At 46.3% G+C, this 23101-nt stretch overlaps 1 protein-coding gene across 1 annotated transcript in view; it reads left to right on the forward strand.

The window, feature by feature from the left end:
- Positions 1 to 23101, forward strand: part of EIF3F (eukaryotic translation initiation factor 3 subunit F) — a 616919-nt gene that overhangs the window by 402656 nt on the left and 191162 nt on the right. Inside the window, exon 6 of the mRNA XM_044059140.1 lies at positions 22284 to 22420. Within this exon, the coding sequence (XP_043915075.1) occupies positions 22284 to 22420 (137 nt within the window). The remainder of the gene's footprint in view (positions 1 to 22283; positions 22421 to 23101) is intronic.

Consider the following 23101-nt stretch of genomic DNA (forward strand, 5'->3'; position numbering starts at 1 on the left):
GCCTGTTGACATCTCTGCCACTTCTCTTGCTACAGGACCCAGAGATCCTCCGCCTCAGGTTTCCCCATTGGGAATATCCCCCTCTTCCGAGGATTCTCCTGATGTTTCGGGTGATCCTCCTAGGAAGAGGACCTGTAAGAGGAAACATGTAGACTCCCCCGAGTCTATCACTTCAGATACTGACTTAGATGAGTCAGAGGGATCTCCAAGATCCCCTCTGAGGATGTCTCCTTCTCAGACATCCTAGAACTCCTTAGACAGAGGGAAACTGGCCCACTAATAATCCCTTTGAGGATGAGTCAGTATACCTAGAGGCGTTGGATCTCGGCCCTCCACCTCCTGGGTGTCTCCGCCTTCGACCCCTTATGCAGGTTATTGCCCGAAGGCGGGCTGCTCCTGACTCGGTTGAGCCAGTCCCTAGGAGGCCTTCAAAATTTATTACTGCCCCGTGTGATAAGCAATTCCTCACTAAGGGTGTCCCCGCTGATGCCATGGTGGTGGCTGCTGCCACCAAGAAGGAACTTGCAGATCCTTCCGCACTGTCCATCCTCCTAATAAGGACTCTAGGACCATGGATAGGTACGGTAAGCGGATGTTTTCCTCAGCGACCTTTGCTATGCGTTCGCTGAATTACCTATGTCACTTCACCAGACTCCAAAGAGATATCCTTAAGGAGCTAGGTGATGTTGTACAGGATCCTACAGCTGCAGGGGCTCAGGAAAAATTGCTTCGCAGCTAGGAACCCTTAATTCCATTGCAAACTCCTCCATGCGGCTAATATCATATGCTGCTGATGGAGCGAGTAGGGCCGCAGGTACAGGTGTGGCTCTTAGACGCCAAGCCTGGATGCGGCTATGTGACTTTGCAGATCCCTTTAAGGCGTCCTTCACAAATTCTCCCTTTGATGGGTCAGCTTTGTTTGGCCCTCAAGTGAAGGAAACTTTGACCAGGTGTGAGCAGGACGGCAAGACTCTTTCTGCCATAGGAGTCCGTTTTTCCACCCCTTCTAGACCTTACCCCAAAGGACAGAAAGGTGGCAAAATGTGGTTCCGCAAATCCCAAGGAGTCACGCCGGATTCACGTGGTCAGTTTACCCCTAGAGGCAGAGGGGGTAACAACAACAGACGCCGCTCTAGAGGCAGAGGGGGTCCAAAAAACCAGGGAAACAGAGCCTCTCTCTGACAAGCCCTTTCAGCATCCCTGAGATGTTGCCCGGCTGTCCCTCCTTGGAGGCAGTCGGGGGAAGATTATCACTGTACCCAGAAGCCTGGCACTCCCTCACTCAAGACAGATGGGTACAGTCGATCATATCCAAGGGTTACATAATTCCTTTCGAGGAAAGTCCTTTCTACCCCTCAAATTCCCTTCCAGATGTACCACCCGGTCTAAGGGAAATTGCAGTGTTAGAAGTCTCAAAACTACTGCAAAAAAGAGCCATTCAGCCAGTTACAACAGACCATTCAGAGCCCGGAATCTACTCAAGGTTCTTTTTGGTCCCCAAAAAGACGGAAGACTGGAGACCAATATTGGATCTCAGCAGACTCAACAAGTCTGTGAGGAAGACAAGATTCCGAATGGTCACTCTTCAGTCAATTCTGCCCTTCTTACAGAAGGACAACTGGATGTGCTCAATAGATCTTCAGGATGCGTACTATCAAAATTCACAGACGCTCCAGGAGATTTCTCCGCTTTCGGCTGGGGTCCAGTCATTTCCAGTTCAGAGCCCTGCCCTTTGGTCTCACTACAGCCCCCAGAGTGTTCACCAAATGCATGGCAGTGGTCACGGCTCACCTGAGACGTCAAGGATTCCAGGTGTTTCCGTATCTCGACGACTGGCTCCTTTCAGCCACCACCAGGCATCAGCTTATTCAAGCCAGGGATTACACAATAAAGCTTTGTACTCTTTTGGGCATCTCGATCAACTTAGAAAAGTCATCCTTATCGCCCTGCCAGTCTATTACTTTCATAGGCACAAACTTAAACACTGTTCGGATGTCAGCTACCCTTACAGATCAAAGAGTTTCAGACATTCAAAGTCATGTCAGGATCATTCTAGCCAACAAGAAAGTACAGGCCAGAATGGTTCTAAAGGTATTAGGCCTCATGCCTGCGCCATTACTCTTCTTCCCTGGCTCGCTTCTACATGCCTTCTTCAGTGGATGCTGTTCACACAGTGGTCGTACCAACAACTTCCAGTGCGTCACCAGATTCTGGTGACACAGACTTGCAAAGATCGTCTTGCTTGGTGGATCACATCTCCCCAGGTTCACCAAGGCAGATACTTTGTACCCCCATCCCCGGTAGCCACTGTCACCACGGATGCCTCCCTGATCGGGTGGGGGGGTCATTATCAGGGCAGGATGGTTCATGGGACGTGGCAGCCGTTCGAGTACCACCTGCACATAAATGTCCTGGAGATGAGAGCAGTGCTTTTAACGTTGCAAGCCCTCAACGACTTTCTTCCCGTAGGGACAATTGCAGTCCACACAGACAACATGTCTGTAGTTTGGTATATCAACAAACAGGGCGGAACCAAGTCCTACCCCTTGTGTCGAGAAGCGCTCAGACTATGGCAATGGGCAATCTCCTCTCATCGGTTTCTGGTAGCAACGCATATCCCTGGGAAAACCAGCATTGTAGCGGACAGATTGAGCAGAGCTATTCTCATGCCTCACGAGTGGTCTCTCAAGCAATCTATAGCGGAAGAGATATTTCTGGAATGGGGTCGTCCATGTTGCGATCTTTTTGCTACTCCCCAAAACAGCAAATGCCCAGACTTCTTCTCTCTCTTCCCTCTTCCAGGCCATCCCCCCAGAGACGCTCTGACCCAGGATTGGCCCCAGGGACTTCTTTATGCCTTTCCTCCATTTCCTCTGATCCCTCAGGTTATCCACAAAGCAACCGTTTTGAGAGCCAAATTGATTCTCATTGCTCCTTACTGGCCTCGACAAGTTTGGTTCCCGTTCCTCCATCGTCACCTTTTGGTGCAGCCGTGGCATCTGGACCCAGTGCCAGATCTTCTGATTCACCAATCCGGTCAGCTGCACCGGTCTATCCCTTCTCTCAACCTCACAGCATGGTTGCTCCACTTCCTTCCTTAGCCAGGCTTCCTTTGATCTCTAACCCTGTTAGAGACATCATAGTAGCTTCTTTAAAATCCTCTACCAGGAGGATTTATGCAAGCAAATGGAAACGTTTCTCTTATTGGGCTAATGCCAAGAATATTGATCCTTTCACTGCCCCTGTTCAGGCAGTCCTGGACTTCTTAGCAGAGATTTTTCATGCAGGCTCCTCTTCTTCCACAGTCAGAGTTCAATTGGCTGCTATCTCGAACTTTCATGTCGGGATTGCAGATCACAATATTATGTCCCATAGGCTTTGTAGGGCCTTCTTGAAAGGAATTTTCCTGCTAAAGCCTCCAATCAGGAATCCTCCTCCTCAATGGGATCTAAATTTAGTGCTGACATCCTTGATTCTTCCCCTTCGAGCCAGCTGTTTCTTGCTCCCTTAAATTTCTTTCTTGGAAAACTTTATTCCTAGTAGCTATCACATCGGCCAGGAGGGTGTCTGAACTTCATGCTCTATCGGTTCGACCCCCCTATTTGGTTTTTCACAAAGACAGAGTATCATTGAGAACTAATCCGACCTTTTGCCTAAGGTCGCCTCAAAGACCAATTTGAATCAATCCATTGATCTCCTGTATTTTTCCCAAACTATTCAGACAGAGCCGAACAAAACTACATTATCTTGATGTCCACCGCCAACTCAGATATTATTTGGACAGAACTAAAATTTAGGAAATCTGATCAACTTTTTGTTTCCTATGCGGATAACAAGAAAGGCCTTCCTGTCTCTAAAGTGACCTTGTCTAGATGGCTTTCTTCGGTCATCTCTGAAATTTATCTGCTCAGGGGAAAACAGCTGTGCTCAAAACCTAAAGCACATTCAACTAGGAGCTTAGCTACTTCTACAGCCTTTCAAGCTAGACTTCCTTTAGACACTATTTGTGCAGCGGCCACTTTGGCCACTCCTCATACTTTTGTTTCCCATTACAAATTGGACTTGGCCTCCAGGGATAGAGCCAGTTTTGGCTCTACAGTCCTCAAGAGTCTGTTCCATTGAGCCACCCAGGATAGAGGTGCTAGGACGCTGTCCCATCAAGCAAGAATGAAGTAGATTGACAACTTAACATTAAGTTATGTACCTACCATAACGCTCCATGTTAGTTGTCTTCTCTCGCCTTCTTTCTTGCACCTCCCTCCTTCCCCCGTGCCTGGACAGACCTTGTTTCTCTAAGGAGTTATTATGCTGAAGACCATTCAGTCCTGGTCTTTTTTACATCCTGTAAGCTTTCTTTCTTTCTTTCTTTCTTCCTTTGGGAAGTGTTTTATGCTTGGTGCTACTGCCCTTTGTCATCAAACGAGATCTGGGTACTTACCGCCTTGCATCATGGGATATGGGGCTGCCTCGAGCTGGTAAAAGTGACTCTCGAGCTTAGCAGTGCAGTCGGAGCCGAGGATCGGCTCCGAACCCATCAAGCAAGAAAGAAGGCGAGAGAAGACAACTAACATGGAACGTTATGGTAGGTACATAACTTCTTATTGAGGATGGCTGAAGACTTGCTTACAATGATTAGGGGTTCTCACCCCCCTCCTGAGAAAAGGCCTCGACAGGATGTTACTCTTGATTCTTCTGACCAGGCTTCTGTCTCTTCTGTTTCTTTCTCTGATCAGGACTATTCCTTCCCCCCTTATGAGGATTCGGATGCTGAGGAATCTTTGCCCTCGGCCTCTCCGCCTGAGGATTTTTCTTTTGGGGAAACCTTGCATGAGATGAGGGAACATTTTCATTGGGAAGGACAGGAATATTCTGCTTCCAAAAAGAGGCTTAGAGAATTTCTTCTTCCTCAGCATAGGCCTTTAGCTATCCCTCCTGTTTTGGACATTGTGGATGATGCTTTTTCTGAGGCTAATTTGAATCCTGATTCCATGCCTCCTGCTCCTTCTAAGCCTGATAGATTTTATAGGGTTCCTGACTCTCATTTCTTTTTAAAAATCCTTCTGCAGACCCTGAAACTATTTCTCAGGGTTCTAAGGCTGCTAAGGTTGCTACTTCTAAAAATCCTATTCCCTCTGAGAAGGATTCTCGTGCTTTAGACAGGTGGGGCAAAAAGGTATATACTTCTGCTACCCTTTCTGTAAGGGCATTAAATTGCCAGTTTCATATGTTTAAATACCAGCAATTTCTTTTGTCTGTTTTAAAGCAAAAGCTTGCTTCCACTGCTTGTGCAGAGGATAAGGAACTTCAGGATGTTTTGCATGCTACTGAACAGGTTAACAAGCATAGTTTACATTGTGGTTTTGATGCCTTGGATGCTTCCTGCAGGGCTGCTGCCTCTGGTACTGTGATTAGGAGACATGCCTGGCTTCGTGAACAAAGTTTGCCTGAACAGGTTAAGGCTAAGTTATTAGATGCCCCTGTTCAACATGATGTTCTTTTTGGTTCTAAGGCTGAGGAAGTTATTAAAAAGATGGAAGAAAAGGCAAAGTCCATGCAGACTGTAAAAGATTTCTTGCAGGTTCAGCCTCCTAGATTTTCCAGGAATTGGCCCACTAAAAATTGGTCCTTTCCCACATCTGACAGGCCTCAAAGGGGAAGATATAGACGCTCCAGAGGCCGTGGTCAAGGCCAGACCTCGTACAGATCTAGACAATGGGCTGCTTCTTCACCTAGAAGGGGAGAAGACAGATCCCAATCTCAAAGAAAACAAACTCAATGACTCTCGGTTGGGCTTCAGGACCTCTTTACCTGGACGCCCCTCTCGGAGGAAAACTGTCTCTTTTTTACAGGAATTGGACTCGTATTACCCAGGACAAATGGGTATTGGATGTGATTCTAAACTGTTACAAGTTCCACTTTCACACTTTGCCAAGGACTCACGGTTGGCCAGATCTGCCAAAACTTCAATGGTCAGAGGCCTTAACTCAAGTGGATGCTCTTCTGGCCATGAGAGCCATAGAGCCTGTTCCACTCTTGGAAATAGGAAAAGGATTTTATTCAAGGCTGTTTCTGGTTCCCAGAAAACAAAACTCTTGGAGACCTATTCTGGACCTTTCTGTGTTAAACACCTTTTTGGAAATTCCAAAGTTCAAGATGCTCACTCTGCAACAGTTACTTCCAATGCTCTCTCAGGACGCCTGGATGGTGACATTGGACTTAAAGGAAGCCTATTTGCATATCCCTATCAGACAAGAACGCAGGAAATTCCTCAGGTTCAAGGCAGGTTCGAGGCACTTTCAATTCTCTGTTCTGCCCTTTGGTTTATCTACTGCCCAGAGTCTTCACCAAGTGCCTGGCACCAGTAGTGGCTTACTGCAGACTTCAGGGGATTCAGATTTACCCCTATTTGGACGACTGCCTTATTCAGGCAGACAGCAAAGATCTTCTGCTTCAACACCTAGACTTCGTTCAACGCCTTCTCCTCTTACTGGGATTCTCAGTGAACATAAAAAAGTCACATTTGATCCCTTCTCAACAAATGGTATTCTTGGGAGCCCTCTTAAACACAACCTTACAAAGGGCCTACCTCACTCCAGAAAAACAAACTCAGCTGGCTTCTACTTTCGACACCTTGGCAACTCTATCTCAGCTCACTGCAAGGAAATTCCTGCAGGCTCTGGGCTACATGGCTTCCTGCATTCTGTTGATTCCAAACGCAAGGCTTCACATGAGAAAGCTTCAATGGTATCTGAAATGTGTATGGTCACAGCGTTATCACGATCTGGATATTCTGATTCCTCTGATCCCCTGCCTCCAGAAGGAGTTCCTCTGGTGGTCCAGGGCATGCATTTTAAACTAAGGAAAACCTTTTCGTCTCCCTCAACCTACTCAAATCCTAACCACGGACGCTTCGGATTATGCATGGGGAGCACATTTTCTAGACAATTGCCAGCAAGGAACCTGGACAAAGGACCATCTTCACTGGCACATCAATCTGAAGGAGATGTTGGCAGTTCAAAATGCCCTTTTGGCCTTCAAGCACCTTTTACAACCAGGGCCTCTGCTAATTCGCACAGACAACACCACGGTCATGTGGTACATCAACAAGCGGGGGGGGATCTCATTCTTACCCCCTTTGCAGACTGGCTATGAGTTTATGGGACACAGCTCCTAAATTTGAATCTGCATCTCCAGGCTCAATTCATTCCAGGAAAACAAAACCTTTTAGCAGACAGCCTGAGCAGAAACATTTCAGATCCTCACGAATGGATGCTAGACACCAACTTGTTCAAAAGGATTACTGCAGTTTGGGGATGTCCCCAGATAGATCTGTTCGCATCCCATCTGAATCATCAGCTGCCTCGCTTTTGCACCAGGTCCTTCCACAAAACAGCATGGAGAGTGGATGCCCTGTCTTTCAGTTGGAGAAGTCTGTCTGCATATGCCTTCCCTCCTCTTCCTCTACTGCCTCTGGTACTACTGAAGATAAAGCAGGACAAGCCCAAGTTCCTCATCTTGATTGCTCCAAATTGGCCTCGACAGTTTTGGTATCACTCTAAAACTCCTGTTCTCGGGGCCTCCTTGGATTCTTCCACTGAACCCTTCGCTTCTGTCCCAGCATCAGGGTCAGTTACTACATTCCAACCTCAAGACCCTTTGCTTGGCAGCTTGGCTCTTCAAAGGAATTTGATTGCCTCTAGTCTTCCCAAACAAGTTTTGGATGTTCTTTTGGAAGCTAGACGGCCTAGCACTAGGAAATCTTATGCCTCTAAATGGAAGAGGTTTTCTATTTGGATGCAGGACCGAGGTTCTGATCCTCAGGTTCCTGATCTCTCCTCTATTTTGCTTTACCTTTCGGAGCTTTTATCTAAGGGACTTTCATTTTCTTCCATTAAGATTCATGCTTCTGCTATCTCTGCGCATTTCAGTTCTGATCCTCCTATTTTTCCACATCCTTTGGTGAAGCAGTTTTTGAGGGGGGCTAAGAATTTGCGGCCTCCTAGGACCCCTCCGGTCCCTGCCTGGGATCTTAATTATGTTTTAGAAAAACTTACTTTGCCTCTTTTTGAGCCTGCTGCATCTTCTGATATTAAGTTTCTATCTTGGAAGACTGTTCTTTTTTTAGCTTTGACTTCTGCCAGAAGGGTCTCAGAGTTGCAAGCTCTTATGGCTGTGGAACCTTACCTTATTTTCCATCAGGACAGAGTTTCCTTGAGGACCAATCCTACTTTCATGAGTAAGGTGATTTCGAAAGTGGCCTTGAATCAGACAATTCACCTTCCTACTTTCTTTCCAAATCCTCAAAATAAAGGGGAAATGATTTTGCATTCATTGGATGTGCACAGGCAGTTAAGATTTTACTTGGACAAGACTAAAGATTTCAGAAAGTCTAACCAATTGTTTGTTTCCTTTGCCTCCAGTTCACTTGGAAAACCTATTTCTAAACAAACCATTTCCAAATGGATTGCTTATGGGATCAGATTTTGTTACACTCATCATGGTAAACAGTTTCCGGGAACCATTAGAAGTCATTCTACTAGAGCAGCTGCTACTTCTACAGCTTTTCTCCGAGGAGTACCTACCAAGGATATCTTGGAAGCTGCCACTTGGAGTTCAGTGCATACTTTTTCCAAGCACTACAATCTCCCTTTGTTTTCTAAGTCTAGGGCAGGCTTTGCCTCTGCTGTCTTGCAGGGTATTCTTGCCTCCCCTTCTTCTATCTAAAGCCTCCTCCCTTTCTACACTGCTTTGGGATTCCACCCTACAGTTATGACTGCAACAGTGAAACACGAAGAACATAGTACAGTTGTGTACACCTACCATAAATGTAGATGTTCGAGTCTTCACTGTTGCAGTCGGGTTCTCCCTCCTATCCCCTCTTTTCCTTTTTTGTGGTGTATTTGTGTTTCCTTGTTGGATTCATTTTTGATTTATTGGGGTATTCTGACATCTAGGGCAAGAAAGGCTGGAGAAGATGGCGTCGGCTGAGGGCTATGTACCAAGGCGTACTGACGTCAGGATACTAGCTTATACAGCCGACGCCGGACCCAGACTTTGGGATTCTGGCCGACCTCGGGCTGCCTGCCGGCAGGAGTACCCTACAGTTATGACCAACAGTGAAGACACACATCTGCATTTATGGTAGGTGTACACAACTGTACTTTCGCACGAGTGCCGGTTGGCCGCTACCAGAGTTGCGTCTTCTGAATTGAAGCTGAAGTTTTCTAAAGCTAAGTACCCTGCTGGGGATCCTTTTTTCTTGCACTAACCCATGTCAGAAAGTTAACTGTCTCGCCAGTGGAAAGCAAGTACCACACCGAGACTTTCATTCTTACTGCGTAACTTGCTTAGGCCCACACCACGACGTCCCCCGCTGTTGTTTCTCTGCTTAGTTCAACGCCAGAACTATACGTTGGGCCCTTATTGTAGCTAGATATTTTTGCCTACAGTCCTCTAATTCCGATATGGCTTCGATAAGCCATTCGACAGCATATCTTCCTAAAAAACCTAGATAAAGACTGACCGCACAGGTCCAAACCTACCGATGACGCTTCCGTTAAGCTAGTAGTCAGTTCTCCAGTTCAGTGAGGCATTCCCTGATGCCCACTTCTCTGGATTTGCAGGCCGCTACAGAAACCCTTTCGGAGTCTGGTATGCCGCAAAACTCTTCGACTAAGGATCCTGCGGTTGTCTCTCCCTTGGATGGGTCCAGAGCCGCTGAGCAGGCACCAGCTTCCGAGGAAGTCCTTCACACTACCGATTCTTACCACAAACGGACTTCTTTTGCGTCTACTGTTCTTTCGCAACTACAGAGTTTCTTGGGCCCAGGTTATGAACCACACCCAAGAAACTGACCCAAACTCCGGCACCTGCTTCTTTGTCTCCGTCTCAAATGCTTAAAATGGCAGAAGACCTGATCATGCTGATCAGGGGAAGCCAAGCTACCCCTTCCAAGAGAGAGATTTGTCCTCTAGTTTTGTCTGAACAGAAGTCTGATGACTCTGCATCTGAATATGAAGACATGCAACCCCTCTCTGAGGATTCCAATGCAGGGATTCCATTCCTTCAGCCTCTTCCCCCAGAGGATTTGTCTTTTGGGAAACCCTTCATACCTTAAGGGAGCATTGCCAGTGGGAAAGTCAGGACTACCCTCAGTCTAGAGAGACTCGGGGAATTCTTAGATCTTCCACAACACAGACCCCTGGCTATTCCCCCAGTCCTGGATGTTGTGGAGGATGTTTTCCTGGAATCCAGTTTGACTCCTGACCACCCTCCTGCACCCAGAAAACCAGACCGGTACTGAGTCCCTGGCTCTCAAATTTCTTTTAACAAATCCTACTGCTGACCCTGAGGTAATTTCTCAAGGGCCTAAAGGAATTAAAGCTACCTCTGCCAAGAATCCCAGCCCCTCAGATAGGGATTCCCAAGCACTAGACAGATGGGGTAAAAATGTATACACCTCTGCTGTTCTTGCTATCAGAGCTCTAAATTGCCAGTTCCATATGCTTAAATTTCAGCGACATACCCTGGAACTCCTCAAACAAAAGTCTTCCTTTCCTGTTTGTGCAGAATCTGAAGAGTTACAAGAGTTGATGCATTCTGCAAGTCAAGTAACCAAAACACCTTGCACTGTGGTTTTGAGGCCCTAGAAGCTTCTTGCAGGGCAGCAGTCTTTATAAGACATGCATGGCCTAAGGAACAGCCCTTGCCAGACCATGTTAAATCTAAATTGTTATATACCCCCTTGCACAAATAACTTGTTTGGCACCAAGGCAGAAGAGGTCTTAAAGATGGCAGAAAAAGCAAAATCTATGCAGACAGTTAAGGACTTCTTACAGGTCCAGCCACCCAGGTTCAGCAGGCATTGCCTCTCCAAGCACTGGTCCTTTTCTGCTTTCACCAGACCAGTACAGCCCAGACCCTGTTGAAGCAGACCCCCCAGACAGCGGTCGCAGGGAATGCATAGATCAAAACAGTGGACTTCCTCCACTTCAAAAACAGGGAGCTCCAAACCACCCCTTTATGGTAAGAACTCACTTTCCTCACTCATCCCCTCCCTCTGCCACCTACACTTACCGCTGGATTCTCAACAGTGCCCCAGGGATACAATTTTTCTTTCCACACCCTTACAGCTCCAAAAGAGTTCTCAGGTACATCTCCAAACCAGTAGGCAGAGGCGCAAAAGCAAGTCCTTTCCCTGCTGTCAGAGGGCAATAGAGCACGTTCCTGCAGAACAGAAAGGCCAAGGTTTCTACTCCAGACTTTTTCTGGTACCCAGAAAAGAGGGCACCTGGTGCCCCATCCTTTATCTATCCATTCTAAACACCTTCCTGGTGATACCAAAATTCAAAATGCTCTCCCTCCAGCAGCTGCTACCCATGCTCTCCAAGAATGCTTGGCTAGCCACCCTAGATCTAAGAGGCCTACCTCTACTGCTCCCAGAGTTTTCACAAAATGTCTAGCTCCTGCCATTGCCTTTTGCAGACAAAGGAATATCCAGATTTACCCATACTTGGACGACTGCCTAATTCAGGCAGAAGCCAGGAAAAGCTGCTCAAGCACCTGGCCTTTGTCAAGTCCCTACTAACCTCCCTAGGGTACCACAATCAACTAAAAGAAATACAAACAAGTACCCACCCAAAGGATTATATTCTTGGGAGCAAGCCTTAACACAGTATGCCAGATGGCATTCCTTTACACCAGAAAAGCAAACTTTCCTGACAGCCTACTTCTCTCAACTAGCCACCAGACCTTGGTTATCTGCAAGCAAAATCCTGCAAGCTGTGGGGTTCATAGCATCTTGCATTCTACTCATTCCATATGCCAGACTGCATATGAGGAAGCTTCAGTGGTACCTAAAAAGCATTTGGTGTCAACACTCCCAACTCTCTTATACCCATGATACCTTGCCTCAGAAAAGATTTTCTTTGGTGGGAAACAGCATGCTCCCACAACAGGGGACTACCTTTCTCACCACCACCACCCCCCGCCGCCACCCAGACCCTCACGACAGATGCATCAGGCTATGCCTGGGGGGGCACACGTGAATGGCAGTTGCATACAGGGCCAATGGAGCCCACAGCAAATTCATCTGCACATCAACCAAAAAGAGATGATAGCTGTCCAGCATGCCTTGACAGCTTTCCAAGCCCCTTCTCTCCCCAGGGGCTCTCCTGATCAAAACACACCACCACTGTGGTGTATCAACAAGCAGGGAGGGACTCGCTCCTACCCCCCTATGCAGGCTGGCCATGACCCTTTGGCACTTAGCCTCTGCCATGCAACTCCACCTGTTAGCACATTTCCTACCAGGTTCTCAAAACTCTGGCAGATCAGTTAAGCAGAAATCTTCTGGACCCACACAAGTGGCAGCTCGACAAAAGAACCTTCACCCTGATAACTCAGAAATGGGACACCCCGAAGGTTGACCTCTTTGCCTCCCACACAACCATCAGCTCAGCAAGATCTGCATGAGGGAGCATCACTGCATGGCTTGGAAAGTGGATGCCCTGTCCTTCCCCTGGGTTACTCTATGCCCTTCCTCCACTACCTTTCATCCCCAGGATACTGCTCAAAGTAAAGGAGGAAAAGCCAAGGACAATTCTTATTGCTCCAGACTGGCCTTGCCAGCACTGATACCCACTTCTGCACAGCCTGTCCCCACTGCCACCATGGCATCTCACGCAGATTCCAACCCTCCTGACCCAGAGGAAAGGCGAATTTATGCATCCCCAATTGCAAACCCTCAGTTTGGCTTATTCTCTAAATCCCCGATCAGTCTGCCAACCTCAGTCAGCAGGTTCTAGATGTCATATGTGAGGCCAGACGCCCTAGCACTAGAAAGTCTTATGCTGGCAAATGGAAAAGATTCAGCACCTGAATTCAGGTTAAGGGAGCCAATACGGCACAACCCTCCCTCCCATCCTGGATTACTTAGCTGATCTGCTACACAGTGGTCTTTTTTTCTCTTAAAATTCATGCCTCTGCTATCTTTGCTCATTTCCCCACTGAGCAGCCCTTTTTCTCAACCCTCTGATCAAACATCTGTTTAGAGAGGCTAGCAACTTGAGGCCACCCAGAAGAGGACCAGCCCCAGCTTGGGACCTTAACTTTGTGTTGGAAAAGCTCACCCTGCTCCCCTTCGAAACCAGCCTTTTCAGCAGAGCTAAAACGTGTCACCTGGAAGACACCTTTCCTTCTGGCTATCACTTCAGCCAGAAGGGTCTCTGAGCTGCAAGCACTTACGGCTGTGGAACCTTTCATCTTCATGCTGACAGGGTATCCCTCAGGACTAACCTGTCCATGCCCAAGGTGGTGTCCAGTGTGGCTCTCAACCAATCCATTCATTTGCCCACCTTTTTCCCTAACCCACAGAACAAGGGGGAAAGGATCTAGATCCTGCACTCTCTCTAGATGTGCACAGACAGCTTAGATTCTATCTAGACAGGACTAAATCCTTCAAAGTCTGATCAATTGTTTGTTAGCTTTACTGCAGGGGCAGAAGGGAAAGCAGTCTCCAAAAACCCATTTCCAAATGGATAGCACACTGCATCCATTTCTGTTGCAAGCAACACTGAAAGCCTTCCCCCAAGGGGGTCAGGACTCGCTCCACTTAGGGCAGCCTCCAACTCTGCAGCTTTCCTCAGAGGAGTCCCCACCAGGGACATCCTGGAGGCTGCCACCTGGACATCTGTTCACACCTTTACCAAACATTACCACCTACCTATCTTCTCCAAATCCAGGGCAGGGTTTGCCATCCTAGCAAGCCCCTAGATGTCCTTCAAGGATGCATCTGTAGTACTTACAAATGGGTTGTCCTGTCGTCAGGCAGCCCTTCGGTCGGCCGGATTCCAAAGTCTGGGTCTGGCTTCGGCTGGTGTCGCACTTCACCCGACATCATCGCTGCAGTTTTTCGGGTATAAAGGCATCAGCCGACGCCATTTTCCTCAGTCTTTCTTGCCGCGTGGCGCCCGAAGCAGAAGCTGTTCGCAAGTGCCGGTCGGTCAGATCCAGAGATTACTACTACCGAATACTACTTCGAAGACTTCTAAAAAGCTAAGTACCCCGTTGGGGACTCTTTCTTGCCTCAGCCGATGTCAGAGAAAGTGAATAACTGTTTATCTTGTGGGAAACAAATACCTCAAAGATTTCCACTCCTACTGCATACATTGTTTAGGCCCAGACCACGACGTAGCAGCTTGTCTAGCCTGTGCTTCTTTTAACCGACTGACGCTTAGACGTCGGTCGGAGTTTGCTGAACAGATTTTCGGCTCTGATTTTGCCTATATTATGCCGTCGGATCCTCCGACTACGCAAATTACCAAAAAACGCAAAGAAAAGGACCGACACTTGCGGTCCGCGGTTTCGGCCGAAACTGCGATTAAGCAAACCGCGAATGTCTCTGTTTCGGCCGAAACCGAGCAAGCGGTTCTTTCTTCAGCCGAAACCATGCCTTCTACCGAGGCCTCCTCTAACCTGGTAGAATCTGCTTCTGAAATCCAACCTTCTGTTGCGGTTTCTCAGGAATTATCAGACACTATTCCCCTGGATATTTCTTCCCCTGCACGTGGAGCTGCTAGGCCTCCTGCAGCCATGTCTATTAAGGCCTTTGCCAGGGCTAAAGCAGCCAAAGCTTCAAAACGGTGCCTGCCAAACCCCCTCACAGGCCCAGCACCAGCTCCCATATGCTTTCTTTGGCTGAGGATCTCATTTCTTTAATTCGTGGATCCCACCCTCATCCAGACAGGACCTCTCACCCACCTCCAGAAAAGAGGCCTAGAGCAGAGCCCCCTGAGCCAGTATCCACAGATGATTCCTCTGATGACTCAGAACATACAGACCCTCCTGAGGCTCCTTATTCCTCTTACGAAGACTCTGATGCTGAAGAGTCCATTCCTTCAGCCTCTCCACCTGAGGAATTTTCCTTTGGGGAAACCTTGCATGCTATGAGGGAACAATTTCAGTGGCATGGTCAAGATTTCTCAGACTCCAGAAAAAGGCTTAGAACCTTTCTACATTTGCCACAACATAGGCCTTTAGCTATACCTCCAGTTCTTTCTGTTGTAGATGATGCATTTAATGACGCTTGCACTGCTCCTGATTCATTACCTCCGGCTCCTGCTAAGCCCGATAGGTTCTACAGGGTCCCGGACACTCACCATTTATACAAGGCTCCTTTTGCAGATCCAGAGACTATCTCCCAGGGCCCTAAAGCTGTAGCAGCTACTTCTACTAAAAACCCCCTCCCCTCTGAAAGGGAATCCAGATCCTTAGAGAGATGGGGTAAAAAAGTTTACACCTCTGCTACTTTGTCAGCTAGGGCTTTGAACTGCCAGTTTCATATGATTCAATATCAAGAGTTTATGCTTGACCAGTTAACTAAAAAGCTGTCCTCTGAAGAATCTTTAGATAAAAAATATGTTCAGGATATGGTACATAACATACAGCAGGTTAGTAACCATTCTTTAAAATGTGGCTATGATGCACTGGAGGCTTCCTTTAGATCAGCCATGACTGGCACAGTTATCAGGAGACGTGCATGGTTGAAGGAACAGGCATTACCAGACCATGTCAAATCAAAGCTTTTGGATGCACCCATGGACAAGGTCAATTTATTTGGTTCCCCTGCACAGCAGGTACTAAAAAAGATGGAAGAGAAGGCGAAATCTGTACAAACAGTGAAAGATTTCTTACAGGTTCAACCGCCAAGGTTTAGCAGGAACTGGCCCTCCAAGAATTGGTCCTTTCTGGACTCCTCTAAGACACAGAGAGGCAGGAATAGGCGTTCTAGAGGCAGAAATCAATCCAGGGGTGCCTGCAGGGGACGCCAGTGGCAAGGTAACAACCAGCGAGGCACGGACGCAGCCACCACCACTACAACAACACAATCACAGTGACTTGACTGTGGCACCGCCTACCAGGGAACAACTAGAAGCACCCTTAGGCGGAAAGCTAACCCTATTTTCAAAGAACTGGCATTGCATCACAAGGGAAAAATGGATTTTGCAAACTATAGACCAAGGTTACAGGTTCCATTTCCATACTCTACCAGGAAAGAGAGGAATGCCAAACCTACCACCTACTCAAATGGCAGAAGCTCTAAAGCAAATATCTCTACTATTAAGAATGAGAGCTGTGGAAAAGGTACCATCTATGGAGCAAGGAAAGGGATTTTACTCCAGACTCTTCCTGGTACCAAGAAAAGAGAACAAATGGAGGCCTATTCTAGACCTGTCCGCTTTAAACACATTCCTCATTGTTCCAAAATTCAAAATGCTGACCCTACAGCAGCTTCTTCCCATGCTGGGCAAGGAGTCTTGGCTGGTAACTCTAGATCTCAAGGAGGCATACCTGCACGTCCCCATACAACCAATTTGCAGAAGATACCTCAGATTTCTTGCAGGATCAGAGCATTATCAATTCTCAGCATTGCCCTTTGGCTTATCTACTGCGCCCAGAGTGTTCACGAAATGCCTGGCATCAGTAATTGCTCATTGCAGACTTCAGTGGATCCAAATTTATCCCTACCTGGACGACTGCCTGATACAAGCGGACAACAAAAGCAAGCTAACAGAAGACTTACAAAGAGTCATTTACCTGCTGCAAGCCCTGGGATATACAGTCAATATTAAAAAGTCAAGGCTGATTCCATCCCAAAGAATAACCTTTCTGGGTGCAGAGCTGGACACATCAAAACAAATGGCATTCCTAACTGCAGAAAAGAAAGAGCAACTATCTCTACTTCTTGGCATTAACAAAGCAGAACCATCTAACTGCAAGAAAAGTACTACAAGCCCTAGGCTTCATGGCATCCTGCATAATTCTGGTCCCTCATGCCAGACTGCATATGAGAAAGCTACAGTGGTACCTAAAGAATTTGTGGTCCCAACACAAGCACAGCCTAGAAACCAAAATTCCAATAATCCCATGCCTGAAGCAAGAGTTCCTATGGTGGGCTCAGGCCTGTCAAACACAGGATTGCCCTTCTGCAACAGTCAACCAAGCCAAACCATCACGACAGATGCCTCAGACCTCGGTTGGGGGGCACACATGCTGGGCAAGTGCATACAAGGCTTATGGACTCAAGACCAGCGGCGCCTGCACATAAATCTAAAGGAAATGCTGGCAGTAAAATTGGCAATCCAGTCATTCAGACCATTTCTCCAAGAAGGTCAGTTGATAAGGACAGACAACACCACAGTTATGTGGTACATCAACAAACAGGGAGGCACACATTCATATCCTCTATGCCGGCTGGCACTGGACCTATGGGATGTGGCTCTGAGCTACAACATTCAGTTACAAGCAATTTATGTACCGGGAAAAGAAAACATTCTAGCAGACATATTAAGCAGAACTACCACAGATGCCCACGAATGGATGCTGCATCCGGACATCTTCAAAGCCATCACAAGAGAATGGGGATTACCACAAATAGACTTATTTGCATCCCCACTCAATCACCAGCTAAAGAAATTCTGCACAAGGACGCACACCCACTTGCTTGGAAGGTGGACTCCCTATCTTTCAGTTGGAAAACCTGACAGCATACGCATTCCCACCACTTCCTTTGATGCACAAGGTGCTTTTGAAGATCAAAGAGGAACGTCCAAGGATCATTCTGATAGCTCCAGACTGGCCAAGACAACATTGGTACCCATTGCTGAGGAGCATGTCTCGGGAACAAATATGGACACTACCCCTGATCCCATTACTGTTAACACAGAACTACAACATCCTGCATCCAAACCTGGAAACTCTGCAGCTAACTGCCTGGAACATTACATAAGAGCAATTAACCCAAATTTATCCCAAAGGGTTAAAGACATAATCCTGGAGGCTCGTAGACCTTCAACAAGAAAGAATTATGCAGCAAAATGGAAAAGATATCTCATTTGGAGTACTGCAAAGGGAAAAGATGTGACACTGGTAAACATAGCCAACATCCTGGAGTACTTGACAGAGCTCTTCCATACAGGCCTGTCCTATTCTTCCATCAAGATACATGCATCAGCTATTTCAGCAGAATACAGCTTGGATCCTCCTGTCTTCTCTCATCCTCTGCTTAGACAGTTTCTGAGAGGAATTAAAAATGTAAAACCTCCCAGGAAACCACCATTGCCAGCACGGGACTTGAACTTTGTGCTAGAAAAATTGACACTTCCTCCTTTCGAACCAGCAGCAACAGCAGAATTACAATACTTATCCTGGAAAACTGCTTTCCTGCTGGCAATAACTTCAGCAAGAAGGGTCTCTGAACTACAGGCATTAATGGCAGTGCAACCCTTCCTGATCTTCCATCAAGATAGTGTCCATGAGAACAAATCCTACATTTATGCCTAAGGTGGTATCCAGAGTGTCTTTAAACCAGGCTATCCACCTACCTACCTTCTTCCCCAACCCACAGAACAGGGGAGAAAGGCTCTTGCATACCTTGGATGTACATAGACAATTACGCTACTACCTGGACAGGACCAAGTCCGATAGAAAAACTGACCAGCTTCTGGTAGCATATGCAACAGGAAAGGAAGGAAAACCAATTTCAAAACAGACAATCTCCAAATGGATAGGAAATTGCATTAGATTTTGTTACTCCTACCATGGAAAGAACTCCAGAGAACATCAGGCCTCACTCCACAAGGGCTACAGCCACTACCACAGCTTTCTTACGAGGAGTGGCTACCAAGGACATTATAGAGGCTGCTACTTGGACCTCCGTGCATACATTTGCCAAGCATTACAATTTACCTTTATACTCTAGATCCCGAGCAGGTTTTGCCACTGCTGTTTTGCAAGGGATCCTAACTACACCATAATCTCTACTTTTTCCTCCTCCCCTAGTTTAGCTATGGTATTCTACCCATTTGTAAGGACTGCAGATGCATCCTTGAAGGACATAGTACAGTTTTGTACCTACCATAAATGTAGATGTCCGATAGGAATGCATCTGCAGTCAGGATTACCCACCCACCTTCCCCTCTGTGGTACTCCTAGGGTATTTGCCATCCTTCAGCTAGCTTGGGGGGGGATCTATTATGGTGTATTTGTTTGTATATATGTACATACATGCTTATTTTATGTGTTTGCTCTCTACTATTTGGAAACATTGGCATTTATCCAAATTTAGCCATCCAAGAGGGCACCTGGCATCTGGGGCAAGAAACAGAGGAAAATGGCGTCGGCTGATGCCTTTATACCCGAAAAACTGCAGCGATGATGTCGGGTGAAGTGCGACACCAGCTGAAGCCAGACCCAGACTTTGGAATCCGGCCGACCGAAGGGCTGCCTGACGACAGGACAACCCATTTGTAAGGACTGCAGATGCATTCCTATCGGACATCTACATTTATGGTAGGTACAAAACTGTACTTTTTCTTGACTGCCTCCACCCATTTCCTCAGCTTTGGGAATCAACCCAAATGTGATGACAGTGAAACATGAACATAGTACAGTTGTGTACATTTACCATAAATGTGTGTATTCACTGTTGCAGTCCTAGATGTTCTTCGTGTTTCACTGTTGTAGTCATTACAATTGGGTTATCCTGCTTGCAGGCTACCCTCATTCGGCCTAAATTCCAAAGTCTAGGCCTGGCGTCTGTCTGTCGCCTCTTCCCTGACGTCAGTGCGCCATTTTTTTCAGTCTGTCTTGCCACGCGGTGCCTGAAGCAGAAGCAGTTCGCAAGTGCCGGTCGACTGACTCCTGAGATTTTCGTGTTCGAATTTCGGATCCAAAGTCTTCATTAAAAGCTAAGTACCCCGTTGGGGAAACTTTTTTTCTTGCTCCAGACCGATGTCAGAAAAAGTTAATTGTATTTCTTGTGGGAAGCAAATGCCTCCTAAGGAGACTCATTCTTACTGTATTCATTGCCTAGGCCCTGACCACGACTTTGCTAGTTGTCGGTTTTGTGCTAGATTTAACCAACGCACTAAGCGTCGATTTTGCATTTCACTATTTTGGCACAAGATTTAATAATACAATGTCGTCGGACCAGCCGACTACCGGAATTCACAAGAAACGCAAAGAAAAGGACAGGCATCCGAGGTCCAAAACGAACGACGAGGCTTCTAAGCCACTTGCTGGTTCTCAATGAGGCACCTTCGTAGCCCCCGACTACCGCTACTTCAGACCCACAGTCCGCTACCGACTCCTCCCACGTGGAGTTGACCAGGCCACTGGAAACTCAAGGTATTGGACCTTCGGAGACTATTCCCTCAGATGGGTCTGGAGCCGCTGAGCAGGCATTGGCTTCTGAGGGTGTTTACAGACCTATTCAATTATATGTTAAAACGACTACAGCTTCAAAGGCAAAGACTAAAGCACCTTTAAAGACAAAGAAACAAGTACAACAGCCTCATGGACAGGCCTCCATGCCCAAAAAACAGATGCTTAACAAATGTAGTGTATTCACTGTTGCAGTCCTAAGTTTCTCTCCATCCCCTCTTCACTTCTCTTTCCTTACAAGGGACATATTGGTATTTACTTTCTACTAGTGGGGTTCTTCCACCAGAACCTGGCTCCCACTTGGGGGCTCCTGACTGGTTAGGGCAAGAAAAACTGATCTAATGGCGTCGGCTGCCTTACTTTATACTATTGACGACCTGACGTCAATCCTGAAGCGACTGCAACCAACGCAGTAGTACTTAAGCCTCTGATATTTGGGCCAGCCGAGGGCTACCGTGGCATGGATAACCCAAATGTGATGACTGCAACAGCAAATACACTCAGACATCTACATTTATGGGAAGTGTACACAACTGTACTTTACTGATCTTGGCATCCTAAACTTAATTCTGAAAAGGGTCTATTTTGATATAGGTCACTGTACAAGTGAATGCCCCCTGTTAGGGACACCTTTTGCAGACTTTTACTTCACTTCTAGCTAGGATCTTAATCCAGTCAACTTTGTTAACCAGAACTCAAGCAACCAGAAAAGAAGAAATACAGAACAATTTTCGTGTTCCACACTGAACCTGTCTGTCCTCAAAATACATGTACTCAGTAGTTTGCGTTGGTTGTCTGTCATTTGCTTGCATTCTCACGTTTTTCCTAAGTAAGATCCCTCCCAAAAAAGGCCCTCCATTGCCTTAACATGTTCCATCATCATTGATTTACTCTGCAGGAAGTTCTGCTTCCTTGCTGACATGTTTGGGTTAGAGTTCAATACCTAGTTAGAAAGTGGGAGAAAGATGTACAGAAGATTTTCAGACTGGGTCAAGTTTTACCTGTTTTTGGTCTTTCAGTTTGTCACACGTTTAATCTGATCTTTAATCCCATGCATTGTGTTCTTTTATGTGAAACGTTTGAAGTCTGCTTTTGTTTCACCATTATACACCTTGCGTACTGCACAGTCACACCTCTGATTTTGCTTAATGTCACTAAATCTGTCCATGATTTGTATGGAACACTTGCAACCTATCCACTCCTCATAAAACTAAGTAAAAGGATTACAGTCTGACATTTATGCTAGACATTAGTTTCATAGTTTGTAGTTCATTTTGGACTGAAGAATGCATGCCAACTTAAAAGTTGTTCTATTAGTAAGCTGAGATACTGCATTTTGAGTGCAGCTTTAACATTTCTTTTTACAGAAAGAGACAGACTGCTAGTACAAGAAGTGCAGGAAGATGCAACTTGTCATAGTGACAAGTTGGTTAATGCAGAGACAGGGAGTGCTGCCTTAAATATGTGGGAGAGCAAGTTTGCAAGCTTGGATGCTTGGAAGTGAAACAGAATATCCAGTAAATTGAATTTGCAAAGCGAGCAGCCATCCTGTAATCCAGAAGAAATGGACTACAGGTATGTGCAAAAAATGATTGCATATGATCTTTAAAGATGCAAGGTATTTGATATTTGCTGCATTAGGCACTTCATACCCTACCTTTCGTTCCCATGAGACTTTGGTTATCTTGGCTTCAGCTTAGTGTTGTATATTTTAATCTTGTTTTCTTTGCCGCAAGTATTACTGTCTCGTGTTCAGGTTGCTTTGCTTTTGCTATGCCTGGATCTCTTGGTGTTCGGGAAAGGGGCTGCGAGTTGAGCACAGTAGGTTGATGAAGTAACTTGGCTGCAGATCACTAGTCAGTTAGAGGTCCCTTCCCAAGATCATTTAATAAGATGAGTACTTCCGTATAATTTTTAGATGCTTGCTGAGGATAGCATCAGTGATCACTAAGAAAAAAGTGTGATGTCCACAGCTGTTTTGAACAGTGTATAGGTTTGTTCAAAGTTCTTTGTTCTAAAAGGTAACTCCTCTCTTTCTTTCTTTGTTTTCAAATCTTTAGTGGATCTAATCATGAAAACCTGTTTCAATCAATCAAGGGTGGTTGGTGTCTCCTCTGACCTACAGCAGGTGGGATCAGCAGCTTCTCGAATCCAGGACATGCTGAGCATTGTATTGCAGTATGCAGAGGATGTGCTGGTAAGAACGGTTTTACACTTCATGGTAGTTTAAAGCTGCAGTTTGACAAGGGCTAGTAGATACGAATAATTGCAGGGATTTTCCATTTTGATGTAGACACAGTTCTGAAACTCCTAGCTTCTGTATGCAAGGTTAAGGACAACCCTTTGGATGTACTGTTAAGTGTGTTGGCTAATAAGGTATACATGGACCCTTATGCATTCTTTTCTGCCTTTTGCACAGTTTGAATTTTGCATTGCTTAGCATGCCTGTAAAAATTTTGCAGTTGATGCTAAAGTTGAAGGCTTTTAAGTGTTTGCCACATCACCACACAAGGGCACTGCCTGTGTTCCTGAGGTAATGCAGTGTCAAAGGTGTCAGCACGTTAGGGCAAGTGAGTAGACCTGTCGAACATGTAGATCATGTTGCACTAGCCTAAGCTATATGGTTCATATCCTTCCCTAAAATAGGAGTACTGGTCAGCTTTCAAAGCTTTAGGACACTTTCCACACCCCCAAACTGTCATTGGCTCAAGCAGGGCCTTACAGGAGTATGCCGTAAGCTTAGTCTTATCAGTGCTGTTCCTCTGCGGGCTTCATGGAACTAATTGATCTTTCAAGGCTGGGAAGATTACATAATTTTTCTGAAAACTTTTCTGTGAAAGCTTTTATGCTAAGAAATGTTTTGTTTTTGGGCCGTCAT

Source organism: Protopterus annectens, chromosome 17.part0, assembly GCF_019279795.1.
Source record: "Protopterus annectens isolate FY-2018-M chromosome 17.part0, PAN1.0, whole genome shotgun sequence".
Lineage (NCBI taxonomy): Eukaryota > Metazoa > Chordata > Ceratodontiformes > Protopteridae > Protopterus > Protopterus annectens.